Source organism: Perognathus longimembris, chromosome 2 (assembly GCF_023159225.1).
Source record: "Perognathus longimembris pacificus isolate PPM17 chromosome 2, ASM2315922v1, whole genome shotgun sequence".
NCBI lineage: Eukaryota > Metazoa > Chordata > Mammalia > Rodentia > Heteromyidae > Perognathus > Perognathus longimembris.
The window spans coordinates 64330122-64347233 of NC_063162.1; the positions used below are offsets into that span (position 1 = coordinate 64330122).

Below are 17112 nucleotides of genomic sequence, written 5' to 3' on the forward strand. Positions count from 1 at the left end.
AGCCTAGAATAGGAGAGAACAAAATGCCCTGCAAATTCTCCAGCAGTTCACACTTCTAACAATGGCCAGCTTCCTCAGGTAGCCCTTTGCTGAGTATCTGAGCTCTGCTGGACATAGGAAAGGCCAAAGGCCAACTTTGGAGTGGGCTTGTAGTATTCTGGATACCCAGGTAAGACTCAAACCCACAATCTGGTATACCAGCCACCCCAGAGGGACTCGAACCCATGACAATAAAGTCACCAGCACAGTCAATCAGGCTGAGTCTTTATTTAGCGGCACACAGCGTCTGTTCCTCACCATTGGGATGGTGAAGTACAGCACTGGGCTTCAATAGGGCAGAGTTTTTAGAGGCAAAAATCACATGTACCACACACAGATGATCAGGCAAATTAGGCAAAGCAAGCAAACAGACATAGAAAAGCAGAATTGCCAGGTAGCAATTATAATTCCAGTAAACAAAACAATACATCATTTAAGCAAGTCATTCTTGGTTCAATTCTTTGTTTTTGTTTTTGTTTTTGTTTGCCAGTCCTGGGGCTGGACTCAGGGCCTGAGCACTGTCCCTGGCTTCTTTTTTGTTCAAGGCTAGCACTCTGCCACTTGAGCCACAGCACCACTTCTGGCCATTTTCTGTATATGTGGTGCTGGGGAATCGAACCCAGGGCCTCATGTATATGAGGCAGGCACTCTTGCCACTAGGCCATATCCCCCCCCAGCCCTTGGTTCAATTCTTGGTTCTAGGTGTGACTGATATTTACTGCATACCCATTTAACTCCTTAATTTACATTAAATTTCTCTATCTCTGGAATTTTATTCTGGCCTTCATCACTCCTTTCTTTTGCAAAGGTCAAGCAGCTCTAGGCTTAGATCTGGAAAAGCAAAGCCAGGCAGAAAAGTTCACAAGATTCCACCTCCAAAATACAGAACAAACAGCTGGGCCAGAAGGGTGGCTCAAGTGGTATAGCATCAGCCAGGCAAGCAGACCAGAGCAAGCATGAGGCCCTGAGTTTATAACCCTGGTATCATCCAGAGGGGGTGGAAATTCATGTAGAAAAACACATCTTACAATGTGGGGAAAAAAAAGAACAAATAAGAAAACAATTGAGGCCGTGAATATGATCAAAATACATTAAATATCACAGTACACCCTGATGTGCACATATTTAATAATTAAGAGAAAAATAAGTAAAAATTAGGAAGAGGGGCTGGGAATAGGGCTTAGCAGTTGAGTGCTTGCCTTGCATGCATGAAACCCTGGGTTGGATTCCTCAGCATCACATAAACAGAAAAACAGGAAGAGGCACTATGGCTCAAGTGGTAGAGTACTAGCCTTGAGCAAAAAGAACCCAGAGTCAGTGCTCAAACCCTCAGGCCTGCTGAGAATATGGCCTAGTGGCAAGAGTACTTGTCTCATACACATGAGGCCCTGGATTCAATTCCCCAGCACCACATATATAGAAAATGGCCAGAGTGGCGCTGTGGCTTAAGTGGCAGAGTGCTAGCCTTGAGCAAAAAGAAACCAGGGACAGTGCTCAGGCCCTGAGTCCAAGCCCCAGGACTGGGAAAAAAAAAAAAAAAAAAAAGGAAGAATGGAACCAGGGATCCAAAAAATCACTAATGGCCGAGTCTTGGTGGCTCATGCTTATAATCCTAGCTACTCAGGAGCCTGAGACCTAAGAATCATGGTTTGAAGCCAGACAATGAAGGAAAATCCATGAGACTCTTATCTCCAATTAACCACAATAAAGCAGAAAGTGGAGTTGTGGCCCAAGTGATACAGTGCTGGCCTTGAGCAAGAAAAGGTCAAGGCTAGTGACCAAGCCTTGAATCCAAACCCCTGGACCCACACAGAGACACAGACAAAATAAACCACCAATGAAAAACTCAGCTGAGATACCATAAGTTCCTTAGATACTCTTATCCATACACATATACATGTATGTATGCACATACATGTGTATACACATATGCATATATAGGTACACATTTAAGATGGCATAAACTTATATACTCATCTATACGCATGTACACATATATATGCACACACTTAAATTGGTATACATGTGCACATATACATATGTGCACACAATAACTAGCACTGACAAGGCCGCCATGCTTCACCCACCTTGACTGAAGCCCACACCTTGCCCTGGACACATGTCTGTGCCACATTTGCCACAGACCCCTGCAGTGCCCTGCACACACCTGGAAATTCCCATTGTATACACTGTAGAGGGGCTGGAAGCATGCCACTGGAGAGGGCACATTCTGGTAGAAGGCTCTCTTCACCGAGACCAGGAAGAGATAGGTCAGAGCCTAAAGGCACTCAGACAAGGCTCCTCCAACACCACACTCTGAAAAGCCTGAGGTCACCATTATGTACCAGCCTACTTTATGGAGCTGCTGTCCTGCCTCCCTCCTGCTGCATCTAGGCCTGCCTTCAGAGGGCCAGGCACAGTGGCTTCACCTACAGCAACCACCACTTGGGAGCCAGAGGCCAGATGGTTTGAGCCTCAAGAGTTCAAGACCAGCCTTGGCAATATGGCAACAACAAGGGAATGAAGTACCCTCTAAATAACCCTTTTCCAGGGCAAGAAACAGTTTGGCACAGGTGAATGCTCTAGTTAATGCCCCATAAAACTGATTCATACCAAGGCATGTTTATTATTTACAGTATTCTCCTTGTGATGGGTGATTCCCAAGAAAAATACATATTAACACAACAGATCTAGAAATAAGGAAATATATCAGTTAACATAAAAAGTTGGAATGCAGGACGCTGGTGGCTCATGCCTGTAATCCTAGCTACTCAGGAGGCTGAAATGTGAGATTGGAGATTCAAAGCCAGTTTGGGTAGAAAAATCCCCATGAGACTCTTACCTCCAATTAACTACTCAAAAGCAGGAAATGACATTGTGGCTCTAGTGGTAGAGCACTATCCTTGAGCACAAAGAGGCTCAGGGACTATGCCCAGGCCCTGAGTTAAAGCCCCACAATGGAAAAAAAAAAGTTGGAATGAAGCACAAAGATTTCTAATTAGGAAAAAAAAAAAAAAAACAGGACACACAAGTTATCAGATTAATATGTATATGTCTTAACAAATTCTAATGTATTTAAATAAAGTGTAGGGGGAAAATTGGGGTGACTTTTTTTCTGTGTACCAACCCTAGGCTTAAACTCAGGCCCTGGGTACTGTCCCTGAGCTCTTTTGCTGAAGATTAGCACTCTGCCACTTGACCCATGGCTCCACTTACAGGTTTTTGGTGAATAACTAGAGGTACGTCTCATGGACTTTCCTGCCTGGGCTGGCTTCAAATGATGATCCTTAGTTCTGACTCCTAAGTAGTTAGTATTACAAGTATGAAACACCCGTGCCCAGCTGGGTGATTTCTTTCCATCTTATGATATATATAAAAGCTTGAGATAGTTAACATATCTCATGATTGTAGGATGTTAATGTTTTTTATTTTATTCATTTATTTTTGCCAGTCCTAGGCCGTGGACTCAGGGCCTGAGCACTGTTCCTGACTTCTTTTTGCTCAAGACTAGCACTCTACCACTTGAGCCACAGCGCCACTTCTGGCCATTTTCTATATATGTGGTGCTGGGGAATCAAACCCAGGGCTTCATGAATACGAGGCAAGCACTCTACCACTAGGCCATATTCCCAGCCCAGATGTTAATGTTTTTAAAAGATATTTTATGTACCATTGAAATTATACTGCCAGCTGGGTGCTGGTAGCTCAAGACTGCAATCCTACTCAGGAGGCTGAAATCTGAGGACTGGGGTTCAAAGCCAGCCCAGACAGGAGAGTCCATGAGACTCTTATCTATTAACCACCAGAAAACCAGAAGTGGCACTGTGGCTCAAATAGTAGAGCTAGCCTTGGACAAAAAAAGTTCAGGGACAGGACCAAGGCCTTGAGTTCAAGCTCCAGGACCAGTACACACACACACACACACACACACACACACATACAATACTCACATTCAAAATACAGCAAAACCAGACAGACTGAGCTAGGGAAGAGAAGAAGAAAAGACAACGTAATTGATGAGGGAAATTCAATTAAAAACAGGTACAGACAGGACTGGTGGCACTAACTACTCAGTAGACTGAGATTCCAAGAACCAAAGTTAAAAGTTAGTCCAGGTAGAGAAGGTCACAAGGCTCCATCTCTAAAACAACCAGCAGAAAGCAAGTGTGCTCAGGAAGTTGAGATCTGAGGATCACAGCTTGAAGCCAGTTCTAGCTGTCCTCCATTAGACTCTTGCCTCCAATAAACTACTCAAAAACCCAGAAGTGGTGCTGTGGCTCAAGTGGTAGAGTGCTAGCCTTGAGCACAGAGAGGATCAAGGCTCAGAGTTCAAGCCCAGGCAGGACTAGAGGGAAAAAAAAAAGCCAGTGTGACTCAAGTGAAAGAGTGACAGCCAAGAGTGACAGTGCAAGGCCTCCAGTTCAAACACTAGCACCGGGGCTGGGACATAGCTCAGTGGCAAAGCACTTGCCTAGCAAGTACAATGTCCTGGATTCAATCCCCAGTACCAAAAAAGGAAAGACCCAAAAAAAGTCAAACCCTAGCACCAACAACAAAATATGGAGATAGTTCTGCATATATGTCATCAAAGATGCAAAAAGGCAAATAAGTGCACATAGGATGCTAGATATTCCTTCATAAAAGAAAAGCAAATTGAAACTATGAGTTTGCACTATGTATCCCAAAATGACAGATTTTTGCAATGCTGAATATAAAACCCAGCCCTTGGCCTAGTGTCAAGTGGCCCACAACAGCTGTAATCCTAGCCAGTCAGTAGACTGAGATCTGAGAATCGCAGTTTTATATCAGCCTGGTCAGAAAAGACTCATCTCCAATTAAACATCAAAAAGCAAGAAGTGGAGCTGTGGCAAATAAAAAAAAAAGCTCAAGGACAGGACCCAGTCCCTGAGTTCAAGCTCCAGGACTGGCAACAATAAAAACAGCCCTTAAGCATGTTCTTATCACTGAGCTAGACCACCAGCCCTAAACTCCTTAAAATGTGCGTATACAATACTACACATATTATAATGTACATATCATATAATGTGTAATACTACATATAACACACAGGTACATTACATATAAATTATCTGCTAGTATCAGTGGCTCATGCCTATTATCCTACTTAAGACAGAGGCCTAAAATAGGCAGATCACGGCTCAGGAGCACACCCAAGTAGGAAGATGCTATCTCAAAAATAACCAGCATAAAAAATAGCTAGAAGTTATGGCTGAGTGGTAAAGCCCTTGGCAGGCAAGCACAAGGTCCTGAGTCCAAATCCCAGTAGAGCAAAAAATAAATAATAATTTTAATCATCATTATTACCACCCAAAATGAATCTTTTCATTTTGAGAGAAAACTAAGAGCTTCATGTACATAAATGGTAGAGTGACTGCCTGAGATCCTCACTGAACTGTAGCCATAAACTAACTTCAGACAATTTTGCAACTTCCCTACCAGCCCTCATCAGAAGGGTAAAGACAAAGAGACAAAACACAGCAGCTCCATCTTGAGAACATGTATTTCCTCTTGTCTACTTCATCCCTTTCCCACACATTTCTGACCTTTGTAGGCTACAGCCTGGTGCAAGAAAGGACATTTTTCTAGATGTACTTATATACCACCTTTGAGGACACAGTTTGGAGGTGGAGTCGCACAGGACATTTGTAAAAGTGAGACAGCAGAGTCTCAGTGTAGCCTATGAGGAAGTAGAACTTGTGTGCTGGCAGCTGCCTCAGGACCAGAGCACAGATCTCCACTTGATTGGCCCGTCGCTTCAGGACTATCTGGTTGGCCAGGCACCCTGGGAAGGTACCCAGCATGAACTTACGAAGGAAAACATCTTCCACTGTTCGCTCTGCAGCATGGTCCTCCCCATCCAGGTTACCTGAAGAGATGGGACCACACAGAGTCAATTCTTGTTGTCTGGCGGGTTTCCAAGACATACAAGAGGAGTGGGGCCCTCAACCTATCTCTTGTCCCAAGCATCTTCCCTTTCCTTTTACTAATAGAAGTCTGAAGTACAATGTCTCATTAATTACTAAGCCCGTCCTACAGGGAAAAAAATGGAAGTCACACAACAACTAATCCCTTTCAGTCTTTCTTGGTTGTCTTACAAAAGCACAAGCCATCCCCAGTCAGATGAGACAGCTACCTTTGAAATTAGGGGCATAAATTTCTCATGAATCAGGGCCATAGCTTCCACCATTTCAGTGTGTTGTTGAACCCTTGATGCCTGAAGTCCCTGCAGGATGTGTAGAATCTACTTGGCACCCAGGAACTCAAAATAAGAACATGAAGTGACAGGCTGAGAGAACCTGAAGCTGCATGGATGAACATGTGCATTATTTAGTGAAGCTGGGAGTCAAACCATGTATTTTAAATAAGTTCCCTAAAGCCAGGCATAGGGGGCTCATGCCTGTAATCTATTCTGGAGGCTGAGATCTGAGGATTCTGTCTCAAAGCCACCTGGGGCAGGAAGGAAGGTCTGTGAAATTTACTTCTAATGAACCACCAAAAAAAACTGCAAGTGAAGCTGTGACTTAAGTGGTAGCTCCCTAGCTTTGTACTAAAAAGGACAGGAGCAGCACCAGGCCCCAGTAACGACAAACAAACACTGACACACATACTTGTAGAATGCTTTGGTGGAATTATTCACGGTGACTTGCCTGATTCAAGGCACTTTTCCACAAAGGATTTTATGGGGCATTCACTACCCTCATTGCCTCTGAGCAATTTTATATTCCAGTAGGTTACAGATGACCAACAGCAAAACAAAATTCTGTCTGCACATAGGCAAATAATTTATTTTCAGTGAAGACTCCAATAAGTCCCTGGTCCCCCATGAAAAAAGAGGGTTTGCATTCATCTGAAAATTCATTTCAACATCCTGACATACACATGCTTGTTTCCCTACTTCTTTGAGCTGAACAGATTTCTTATTCTATCCTAAGGATCACGACTTGTGTTCATTCTGGCTGCGTGACAATCAGTCCGAGGTCCTTCGCGACCAAGGGTCCTCACCTGTGTGCAGGGAAAGCCAGCCCTTGCGATGGGCGATGTAGTGCGGTGCGTGCGCCTCCTCATATGTCACCGGCTTGTCTCCCTTGCCCACACGAACTCGCGCTGCTCGGTTCTAAGAGCAAAGGGAAGGTCACTGGGCCTCGCCCCCCACGCTGCCCCCGGCCCCCCGCCGCACGTGTCCCCCTCCCCTCCCATTCGTCCCGCGGCCCCTGCATCACCTTGGCGCAGACTGTGGTGGTGTGCAAGGCGCTCCAGGCGCAAGGCAGCTTCCTACTCCGGAGCAGCACCTGTGGAAAAAGGGCGTGAGGAGGAGACCCCGAACCCAGGCTAACCCTGCAGGCCTCTGTGTGGCCCACTCACCTGCCGCCCCACACGCTGCAAAAAGGAGGACGCCGCCATCTTGCCCCAGCAGAGCGCGGTAGATACCACTGCACAGCATGGGGGGGGGAAGCCTCAGTCCATACCAAGTTGGACCGCGCGCGGGGGTGGGGCCTGGGATGTACCACTGCACAACACGCGAGAGGGGATTTCGAGGGAGACCAAGTCGGACCTCGGCGGGGGCGGGGGGCGGGGGGCGGGCGAGGGGGGATGGGGATGAGGAACGGCCTCGGGGACCGGGACTAGGGACGGGCGGGCTCTGCTGCAGTTGCTTGTCTCCTTGTCAAACAGGATGCAGAAGCTGGGTTTCAAACTCCCAGAGCTCCTGCTAGGATTCCGGTGGAATCCTGAACAATGGGGGGAAACAGGAAGTCCGCAGGAACCCCAGCCAGATGGGGGCGTTAGGCACCCTAGGGAACAGAGCTAGGTTTTGTTTTGTTGTTTTAATTTTAGGATTTTGTGTTGTTTCACTTTCCCCCTTTGGTATCACAGATTAGGGTGCTACCCTGTCTTTAAAAAAAGAAAGAAGAGGGCTGGGGATATGGCCTAGTGGCAAGAGTGCTTGCCTCGTATACATGAGGCCCTGGGTTCGATTCCCCAGCACCACATATACAGAAAATGGCCGGAAGGGGCGCTGTGGCTCAAGTGGCAGAGTGCTAGCCTTGAGCAAAAAGAAGCCAGGGACAGTGCTCAGGCCCTGAGTCCAACCCCCAGGACTGGCCAAAAAGAAAAAAAAAAAAAGAAAAGAACAAACTTTTTTAAGTTAATGGGGAGGAATGACATACTGAGCCTGGCATCTGGGAAAGGAAAAATTTTAAGTAGCAAAGAAATGTATGCGAATATTGCAGAGCCTGTAATACTCAAACCAGAGAGGCAAAAGTGGTATCCTGTAATTAATAATGTCCGAGAGAAAAATAAAAACCCTGGATATCCTATGAGAACTCAGTGCAGCATGAAAGAATATGCCCCAGCCATACCAGAGGACCATGCAAAGATAGTCACAGACAGGAGGTTTATAAGGAGGTTTATTATGGTAGCTTATATAGCTCTAGGGCAAAAGGGGAAGTTGGTAGGTCTGAATGGTGAGTAGGAGTGGCCCATTATAGCTCTAGGGCAGAGAGTTTAGGTATGGGTAGATCTGGGGGCTAATAGGAGGAGCTGAGGACCTGAGGTGGGGGAAATGCTAACATTCCCCCATTTGTTGTTTGGTAATAACTAGGGAGTGGTACCAGGCCAGAAATATGAGTGGAGGTTGTTTCTTCTGGAGCTACTTCCTGCTGTAAAGGGGCGAAGTAGTCAGGGGTCCCTGATTGGTTGTTTGGCTGGATAACATCTAAGAAGTATTTGCTTGACAGTTTGGTTGGTAAAGGTCCTCATCATTTCCATGAGAATGGTTTTCAGAGCCAATGGGTGTCATGGTCTCCTCAGGCTACCTACTGCCACTTGGGCATCTCAAGAAGTCACTGGAGGGCTGGGGATATGGCCTAGTGGCAAGAGGGCTTGCCTCGTATACATGAGGCCCTGGGTTTGATTCCTCAGCACCACATATACAGAAAATGGCCAGAAGTGGCGCTGTGGCTCAAGTGGCAGAGTGCTAGCCTTGAGCAAAAAAGAAGCCAGGGACAGTGCTCAGGCCCTGAGTTCACGGCCTAGGACTGGCCAAAAAGAAAAAAGTCACTGGGCTGGGGTCTTCAGGATCCAGCTCTGCACTGGGCAGAGCAGTGAAGCCTCCAGTTGCCTGTAGTAACAGTATGGCCTTGACCCGCAAGTTTCCAGGTGGCATCCTGGATGAGGGATGTTATCCTGTAAAAAGAGACTTTTGAAAAGGTCAGGCAAAAGGCTGACAAGTTCACAGGACCAGTTAACATGAATGACATGGGAGAACACACCCTGGGATGTGCCAGAAAAGTTCCATCAGTAGTAAATATGCACAATTATGGCCCATTACAAGGAAGAAGGAATAACTGGACTGGGGGCAGGAAGGCAGTGTTTAGGGATAGTGGACTGGTTGGGAGTAACCAGTCAGGGGCTAATATATTTGTGCATACACACACACACACACACACACACACACACACATAAATAGCAAGTAACAAAGGCAAGTTTCTGTCCAGATGGAAAATGGGCAGGTATGGATATTAGGTGGGTATGCAACTATTTCTCTTGATCTCCGGCTCTGATTAATATTGAAAGGGCAAGTTTAAATTGACTCCATTTAAGATGAGACTTCATCTCCTCTTACTCCTTTCCATGGTTCCTCATTGTCAGGATTGACCTAGTCCTGAAGGTCTAGGTGCTCATTGCTTGGATAGCTTGTCCCAGTTGGCATTTACAGGGACTTGAACTCAGGGCCTGGGCACTGTCCCTGAGCACTTATGATCTAGGCTAATGCTATACTGTAACTTGTTGAGAAATGACCAAAAAATACTTGCCAGAGTTCTACAATGACAAAACTCAGTAGATGTGTTAGGAGTCTTCAAACAATAACTGATAAATGCTTTAGAGTTCCTTGGGCTCTTTAACCACTATCATTGTGCCAAGAATCCAAACTTGGCATCTTTTTGCTATTTACCAAAATGCATCTAACTGCAAAATAGCATTTAAAAAATGCAAAGGCCACCAGGTAGGTACTCACAAGAGTCATCACACAATAGAGAAAAGCAGACTGAATGAGATCCATGTGCCACCAAATCATATTATTTAACCTTACCAGCAGGTGGAAGAGAACACAAATGAATAATAATCAAGAGGGCAAAGGGTCAGGACAATGTAAAAGTCTCAGCTTCAGTGGATCCGAAGTGGCTGTGTCTTCCATCCCAAATCAGCAGGTTTCGTTAGTCTTGTGCTATGGAGGCAGGCAGGAGAGATGGGTTGGATCTGGGAGGCAATAGTGGCATCTCTCAGAGTCCCCTGGAGAGATTGTCACACCTCCTGCTGGGTTGCCTGCAAATTTCTACACAGACTGGTTAAAGACATTTGAAATCTCCCAGTATCCCCTGGTTGCTTACTCTTAGTACTCTGGCTTTTGTAGGCTGGTGCCCTACTGGTTTAAGCACGGTGACAACTTTAAAAAGATTTTTAGAAGGCCTGGGCCTTTAACCATCTTCCTAGTCACAAAAACCACCCAAACCAAAGGCCAACCAACTCTGCTCTCTGCAGCAGCCAGGACAGTTTCTGAGACATGCAGGGGGAAGACACCAAAGCTACCCCAATGCAAACCTGTGGCCACCAAACACAACTCTGATGCTTTTAACCTTGGAGTAAGAGTCACAGACATGCGTCTTAACTTACTGCACAGCTGAAGTCTTGGTTGCAACTCTGTCACGATAGGCCTGCTATAAACCCAACTCTAATCTTGGGGCAGGCAGAGCCAAGGCAGGAGCACTCTGGGCCTGTCAAAATCTTCACAGGAACACCACCAGTGATTCCTAGATTCCCTCAGCAGTTTCCCATGCAAGAGAGAGGGAGTAAGGAATCGCTAGTAGTGAAACCAGGCAGTTTGGGAGCAGACTGTGGAGGCAGCTTCCTGTAGTCATGGGCCGCCACAGTCCACCCAGCTAGCACCCGTGTTGACCTGCATCCTATAAAGCAAAATGTCAATCCTGGGTCAGGAAAATCAAGGTCAGCAGCTACATTTGCACACTCATTCCAAAATGACGCTGGTCCCTTGATCTTAAAGAGTTTGAGAACACAGGAGAGAAAAATGGAGAAGCAAAATCTTAGTCTATACCAAAGAATTGTCAGGATCAGATGTACACTTGACTTTTAGCATAGAAGGACATAAAGAATAACACACTGGTTTTACATCATTGTACTTATGCCACATGCTGTGTATTTGAACCTTTTGGAGTTTTTCTTAGATACATTTGCTTGTGCCCAAACGTGATCAGTTTGGGTTTAAAACCTGGGTTTTTTGTTGTTGTTTTGGGTTTTCTTTCTTTTGGTTTGGAGTCAGGATTGCCTCCAGGCTGTTCACTGTGACTCCACCCACAGGCTGCAAGGATCAGTTTAACACAAAACTTAAAGTTAAAATAGTAGTCAAGGGCTGGGAATATAGCCTAGTGGCAAGAGCGCTTGCCTCTTACACATGAAGCTCTCAGTTCGATTCCCCAGCACCACATATATGGAAAACACCACATATATGGAGAAGGGGCGCTGTGGCTCAGGTGGCAGAGTGCTAACCTTGAGCAGGAAGAAGCCAGGGACAGTGCTCAGGCCCTGAGTCCAAGGCCCAGGACTGGCCAAAAATAAATAAATAAATAGTAGTCAAAAGCAAGTAATTTTGAAACCATGATGCCAGGCTTTTTTACATATTTTACCAACAAACAGACATACAGACAGTTGTGCACAAGCTTTGGGGTGCGCTTTGAATTTTTTTTAATTGACCATGTAAGTCTTCTGGAATTCAAGTGGCAAAATGAGGGGCTGGGAATATGGCCTAGTGGCAAGAGTGCTTGCCTCATATACATGAGGCCCTGGGTTCAATTCCTCAGCACCACATATACAGAAAATGGCCAGAAGTGGCGCTGTGGCTCAAGTGGCAGAGTGCTAGCCTTGAGCAAAAAAAAAAAAAAAAAGCCAGGGACAGTGCTCAGGCCCTGAGTTGACGGCCCAGGACTGGCCAAAAAAAAAAAAAAAAAAAAAATCAAGTGGCAAAATGACATTATTTTGCCCGTATTTTAGAACCACGTGGTCAATTAGAAAACAAAAACTTTTCCAGCAAACAAAATTTTTCACAGATTATATGATGAGGAAACGGAGAAGCCACATTTTGAGAAACCAGTTCAGCTCCAATGGGGAGCTGAAGTGGGATTGTTATGCTTAGTTTCTGGACCCCCACAAAGACCACCAGAGACCCACATCAATGCAAATGCAGAAGGAGTCTTTATTGCAAGCTGGAGCTCAGGCCTCCACGCACCTGGTAACCCATGGTGCGAAGAGGCCCCGAACATAGATTCAGCTCAGGTTTTTTTTTTTTTTTTTGGCCAGTCCTGGGCCTTGAACTCAGGGCCTGAGCACTGTCCCTGGCTTCTTCCCGCTCAAGGCTAGCACTCTGCCACTTGAGCCACAGCGCCGCTTCTGGCCGTTTTCTGTATATGTGGTGCTGGGGAATCGAACCTAAGGCCTCGTGTATCCGAGGCAGGCACTCTTGCCACTAGGCTATATCCCCAGCCCCTCAGCTCAGGTTTTATAGCCTTAAACAAACAACTTTAAGGGAATGTTACAGGATTGGTTAACATTTAAGTCAAGCTAACTTGGGCATACGTGATTGGCTGATTATATTTAACAAACATAAAAGTGGTAAGGGGTTACTCATTACTCATAGGGGGTTGTGGTTGTCATGCTCACTCATGGGGTGAAACATGCTGTGCCAGGAATGCCCTGACCTCCTGACCTTAGGGGAGGCTGTTCTGGTCTTTGTTCAGACATTTTGACATCTCATCGCAAACCAGGTTTGGGAGTCTGTCTCCTGGCGGTGGGGTGAGCTAAGAGTCACCATACAGCATAGGGTCTTAACAGCATAAAGTTTCCTATATTCCTAACAGCAAAGAAGTTTACAGAAGCAAAATTAGCAGTTAGTGACTACAAATAATGGTGGTTACAATTTTTAGTCTCTCAGGATGCCATTACTAGAGAAGATCCAGGAGATGGGAGACAGGACACAAACAGAACACAGACATGTAGCATGGCGTAATGGCAACAGAGCTGGCCAGACCCTTATTGGGTTCACAGCAAGACACCTTCACCTTCAAGCATTTGAATTGCAAGGCGGCAGTTCAGGAGCAGGGGCAGGGTTACAGGGAGCTTGAGCCTCCACATCCCTGCTCTGCCTCAAGGAATTTGGCACACCCATTACCTGGTGGGTGTGTGGGACTCCACCAAGAGTTTGTGGAACCTTGATGGAACCAAGATGGTGCTTGCTAAAAATCAATTCTATTGTCCACCATGTGGTCAATGCTGGAGAAAATTTAGAATTTAGCCAACAACAGGCAGAATTTAACCGAATCTCCAAGCTTAACAAACATCAATAACAAGAACAGAAAACCTTCATTTGTGTCTTTTAAAGCAGATGTTAAACAAACATTGGTACCTTTGGATGCTGGTACCAGCCCCTCCTATATCACAGGCAGGCAGGCAGGCAGGCAGTTTAGAGAGAGGCAGAGAGAGTTCCATCTGCCTGAACTCTCATAGAAGTTATGTAAGTCCTAAAAAATATCAGAGGTCCCATGTCCCATAAAGGAGCTACATGGAGTTCCAAATTTGGGGCCACGTTTGATTGCATGAGGCTTAAGATTGGGCTCAAACTTGAGCGGAACTTGGTGCCAAGATTTCAGTCAGTACGGCGGCCCAGAGGCCCTACAGAAAATCAGAAAATCAGATCTGAGCCACTGGCTAATGGTCACTCACCCTGGTTGGAGATTCAAATCTGTCATTGTTGTGGTAGATGGAAGTAGAGCACTCAGTCAGGAAAACTTACCTCAGTGATCCTCTGGGTGGACTTAGGGCAGCAGAATAGGTCCAGGGGGCAGCTCTCCCAGAAATGGGGGAGCAAATCCACCAGGGAACCTATCCTGGGTTCGGCACCAATGAAAGGATATGTCCCGGCTGTTAGGTTTTTAAAGTAGGTAGCCGGTAAAGGAGAACGCCACGCGTTCAGGCAGGAGAGAACGTTTATTACCGAACTGCTGGCCTGTGGCCAAGATGATCCATGGCCCGAGAGAAGGGAGAGAGAGAGAGAGAGCCCCACCCAGCCCTGCTTTATTTAGGGCAGGGGCAAGGGGTGTGTCCAGGTGGATTAGGATGTCACCTCAGGGAAAGGGGAGGTAACTGCCTCCAGGTCTACAGGTTACCCAGGTAACTGGGTGGAGACTTAATGAGGTGGGGGCATCTGCATGTAGCCCTCAGGGAGAGGACCTAACACCGGCCATCCCAGGGGACCATGAGGAAATAATCACAGACAGGAGAAGAAGGTTCATAAGGAGGTTTATTAGTGAGGGCATAGCTCCCACAGGAGAGAGAACTACAGGCCATCTAAACCTTATCCAGGTGGCAGATTCTCTCTGGGGGTAAAAGGGAAGTAGGTAGGTCTTAATAGTGAGTAGGAGTGGCTTATTAGGTATGGGAGGACCTGAGGCTAGGGAAATGCTAATACTTTTACTCCTCAACTGACCTCATCCTGTAGGTTGAGGTACTCATTGCTTGAATAGCTTGTCCCAGTTGACATTCACAGGGTTTGAACTCAAGGCCTGGGCACTGTCCCTAAGCACTTCTGCTCGAGGCTAGCACTCTACCACTTGAGCCAGAGTGTCACTTCCAGCATTTGGCTGGTTACTATGAGTCTCTTGAGCCATGCTTCCAGTCTGGCTCTTAGTTGCTGGTTAGTTGGGAGATGGAGTTTTAGAGGTATTTTTCTGCCTAGCTGGCTTTGAACTGAAATCAAAGGAGTCTTGGCCACAAAAGCCCTTTGTATTTCCAATTAAAGCAACAAGGAGACCAATAGGAATTGAGATGACCTGTAACTTGTTGAGAATTGAGCAATGAATACTTGCCAGAGTTCTGCAATGACAAAACTCAGTAGATGTGATAAGACTTTTCAAACAGCAACTGATTAGCACTTTAGAGTTCCTTGGGCTATTTTCTGTGATCTGAATTAACTTATAAAACCTTTGAACTGAAACAGCATTTTCTTAATTCAAGAATTATAAGCACCAGCATTGTGCCAAAAATCCAAACTTGGCACCTTTTTGCTATTTACCAAAATGCATCTCACTGAAAAATAGCATTAAAAAAAAACAAATCATATCATTTCTTTGCTTTTATATGCTTTGTTGTCTAACTTGTGGGAATTATCATTACCAGCAGGTAGAAGAGAACACGAATAACAATCAAGAGAGCAAAGGGTCAGGAAAATATAAAAGTCTCAGCTTCAGTGGATCCAAAGTGGCTTGTGTCTTCCCTCCTGAATCAGCAGGCTTAGGCAGGTGTGATGGAGCCAGATAGGAGAAATGGGTTGGATCTGGGCAAGGCTGCAGTGGTATCTCTCAGCATCCCTTGTATGGATTGTCACACCTCCTGCTGAGTTGCCTGCAGATTTCTACACAGATTGGTTAAAGACATTTGAAATCTTCCAGTATTCCCTGGTTTCTTACTCTGAGTACATTGGCTTTTGTAGGCTGGTGCATTACTGGTTTAGGTAGGGTAACAACTTAAAAAAAAAAAAGTTAGAAGGCTTGGGCCTGTAACCATCTCTTTCCCGTACAATCTAAAATTCACAGTTGGTCCTCATGTTTAAACCTTTTCCTAGTCACAAAATACACACAGACCAAAGGCCAACCAAGTCTATTCTCTGCAGCAGCCACCACAGTTTCTGAGACAGGAAGGAGAAAGACATCAATGCTACCCCAATGCAAACCTGTGGCCACCAAACACAACTCTGATGTTTTTAACCTTGGAGTGTTACAGGGTTTGAGGGAGTTGATTCCACATCCCTCCAAGAGTCCACCACTCAGAGACAGTCTCAAGCAAAAAGATGGATTTATTGGGGAAGCAAAAAGCAAACTACCTGGCCAGGGATGCAGCAGTTTCAGGAGCTGAAACTGAGGTGCCAGACTTTGAAGTCAGGCCCCACCACGTGAACCCCATTTTAGAATCGAACCCTGAGCCAATCAGATTTGTACCTGTGTTCTAATCTTGCTTGCACAGCTGATTGTTGTAACCTTGTTCTTTGCCTTTATAAGCCCTGTGTAATCACAGCTCGGGGCTTCCTCCTAACCTCCGCTGTGTCGGTGGGTAGGACGAGGCCCGAGTTGGCAGCTCGTTAAATAAAGCCTTGCCTTGCTTTTGCATTTCGGAGTGTCTGAATCTCGGTGGTCTTCTTGGGGGTGGTCTTGCAACTTGGCACAACATTTGGGGTTTCGTCCGGGATAGCCCCAGAGACCCCGAGATCCCAGACTCCGAAGGTAAGAAAACAGCGCTGTTCATTTGTCTTGTCCTGTAATTTGTCTGCTTGTCTGTTTTGCTTTTGCTTATACTTGTAGGGCGCGAGTCAGTTTGGTTTTTGGCCGGAACTGACCAGGAGGGCCTCCTAAACGAGACTCAACCTGCCCACCTTGTACTTGGGTCTGCTCCTTCTGCTTATCTGGCAGGAGGTTGTGGGCCAACTTGGGTCCACTCCTCCTGTACCCTGGCAGGAGGTTGTGGGCCAACTTGGGAGATCTCCAACTCGTAACTCGGGTCCACTCCTTCTGCACCCTTGCAGGAGGTTGTGGGCCAACTCGGGTCCACTCCTTCTGCACCATTGCAGGAGGTTGTGGGCCAACTCGGGTCCATTCCTTCTGCACCCTTGTAGGAGGTTGTGGGCCAGCTTGGGAGATCTCCAACTTGTAGCTTTTCTTAGGCCTGTGTGTTTTCCTCCTTTTGTATTAATTGTTTTGTTTTTTGTAGCCTTTTGGACTGTACATCTGATCAGAGCTATGGATAATGTTCTATCTTGAGAACCTCCATCTAGCCCCCTAGACTTGATCCTAGCTCACTGGAGGGAGTTTAAGGAGATAGCTCAGAACCAAGGTGTGGCCCTTAAAAAGTAAAAGTGGATCACCCTGTGCAAGTCAGAATGGTCCACCTTTGAGGAAATTGAGGGAGCTTTGACATAGGGAGGAAGCACGGAGGAGG

At 46.1% G+C, this 17112-nt stretch overlaps 1 protein-coding gene across 2 annotated transcripts; it reads right to left on the reverse strand.

Moving 5' to 3' along the window:
* Nucleotides 1-5384: 5384 nt before the first annotated feature.
* On the reverse strand, nt 5385-7511 carry Mrps24 (mitochondrial ribosomal protein S24). 2 transcript variants are annotated; one of them, XM_048339297.1, is made up of 5 exons: nt 7423-7511; nt 7281-7349; nt 7063-7174; nt 6756-6824; nt 5385-5926 (listed from the first exon to the last, which is right to left on the reverse strand). In XM_048339297.1, the coding sequence occupies exons 1-5, from the start codon at nt 7459-7461 to the stop codon at nt 5643-5645; spliced, it is 573 nt and encodes a 190-aa protein (XP_048195254.1). In that variant the 5' UTR covers nt 7462-7511; the 3' UTR covers nt 5385-5642. The 2 variants fall into 2 exon arrangements, with proteins under 2 accessions (XP_048195254.1, XP_048195256.1); XM_048339299.1 differs by lacking the exon at nt 6756-6824.
* Nucleotides 7512-17112: the final 9601 nt, after the last annotated feature.

Excerpts from the sequence above, each read along its gene's own strand:
- Mrps24 (XM_048339297.1), bottom strand. The coding sequence starts at position 7,461 with ATGGCGGCGTCCTCCTTTTTGCAGCGTGTGGGGCGGCAG. Across the intron at positions 7,350-7,422 it reads TGCAGCGTGTGGGGCGGCAG|GTGCTGCTCCGGAGTAGGAA; the intron begins GTGAGTGGGCCA and ends CTTTTTCCACAG. Across the intron at positions 6,825-7,062 it reads CTGGCTTTCCCTGCACACAG|ACAGAATTTTGTTTTGCTGT; the intron begins GTGAGGACCCTT and ends GCCTATGTGCAG.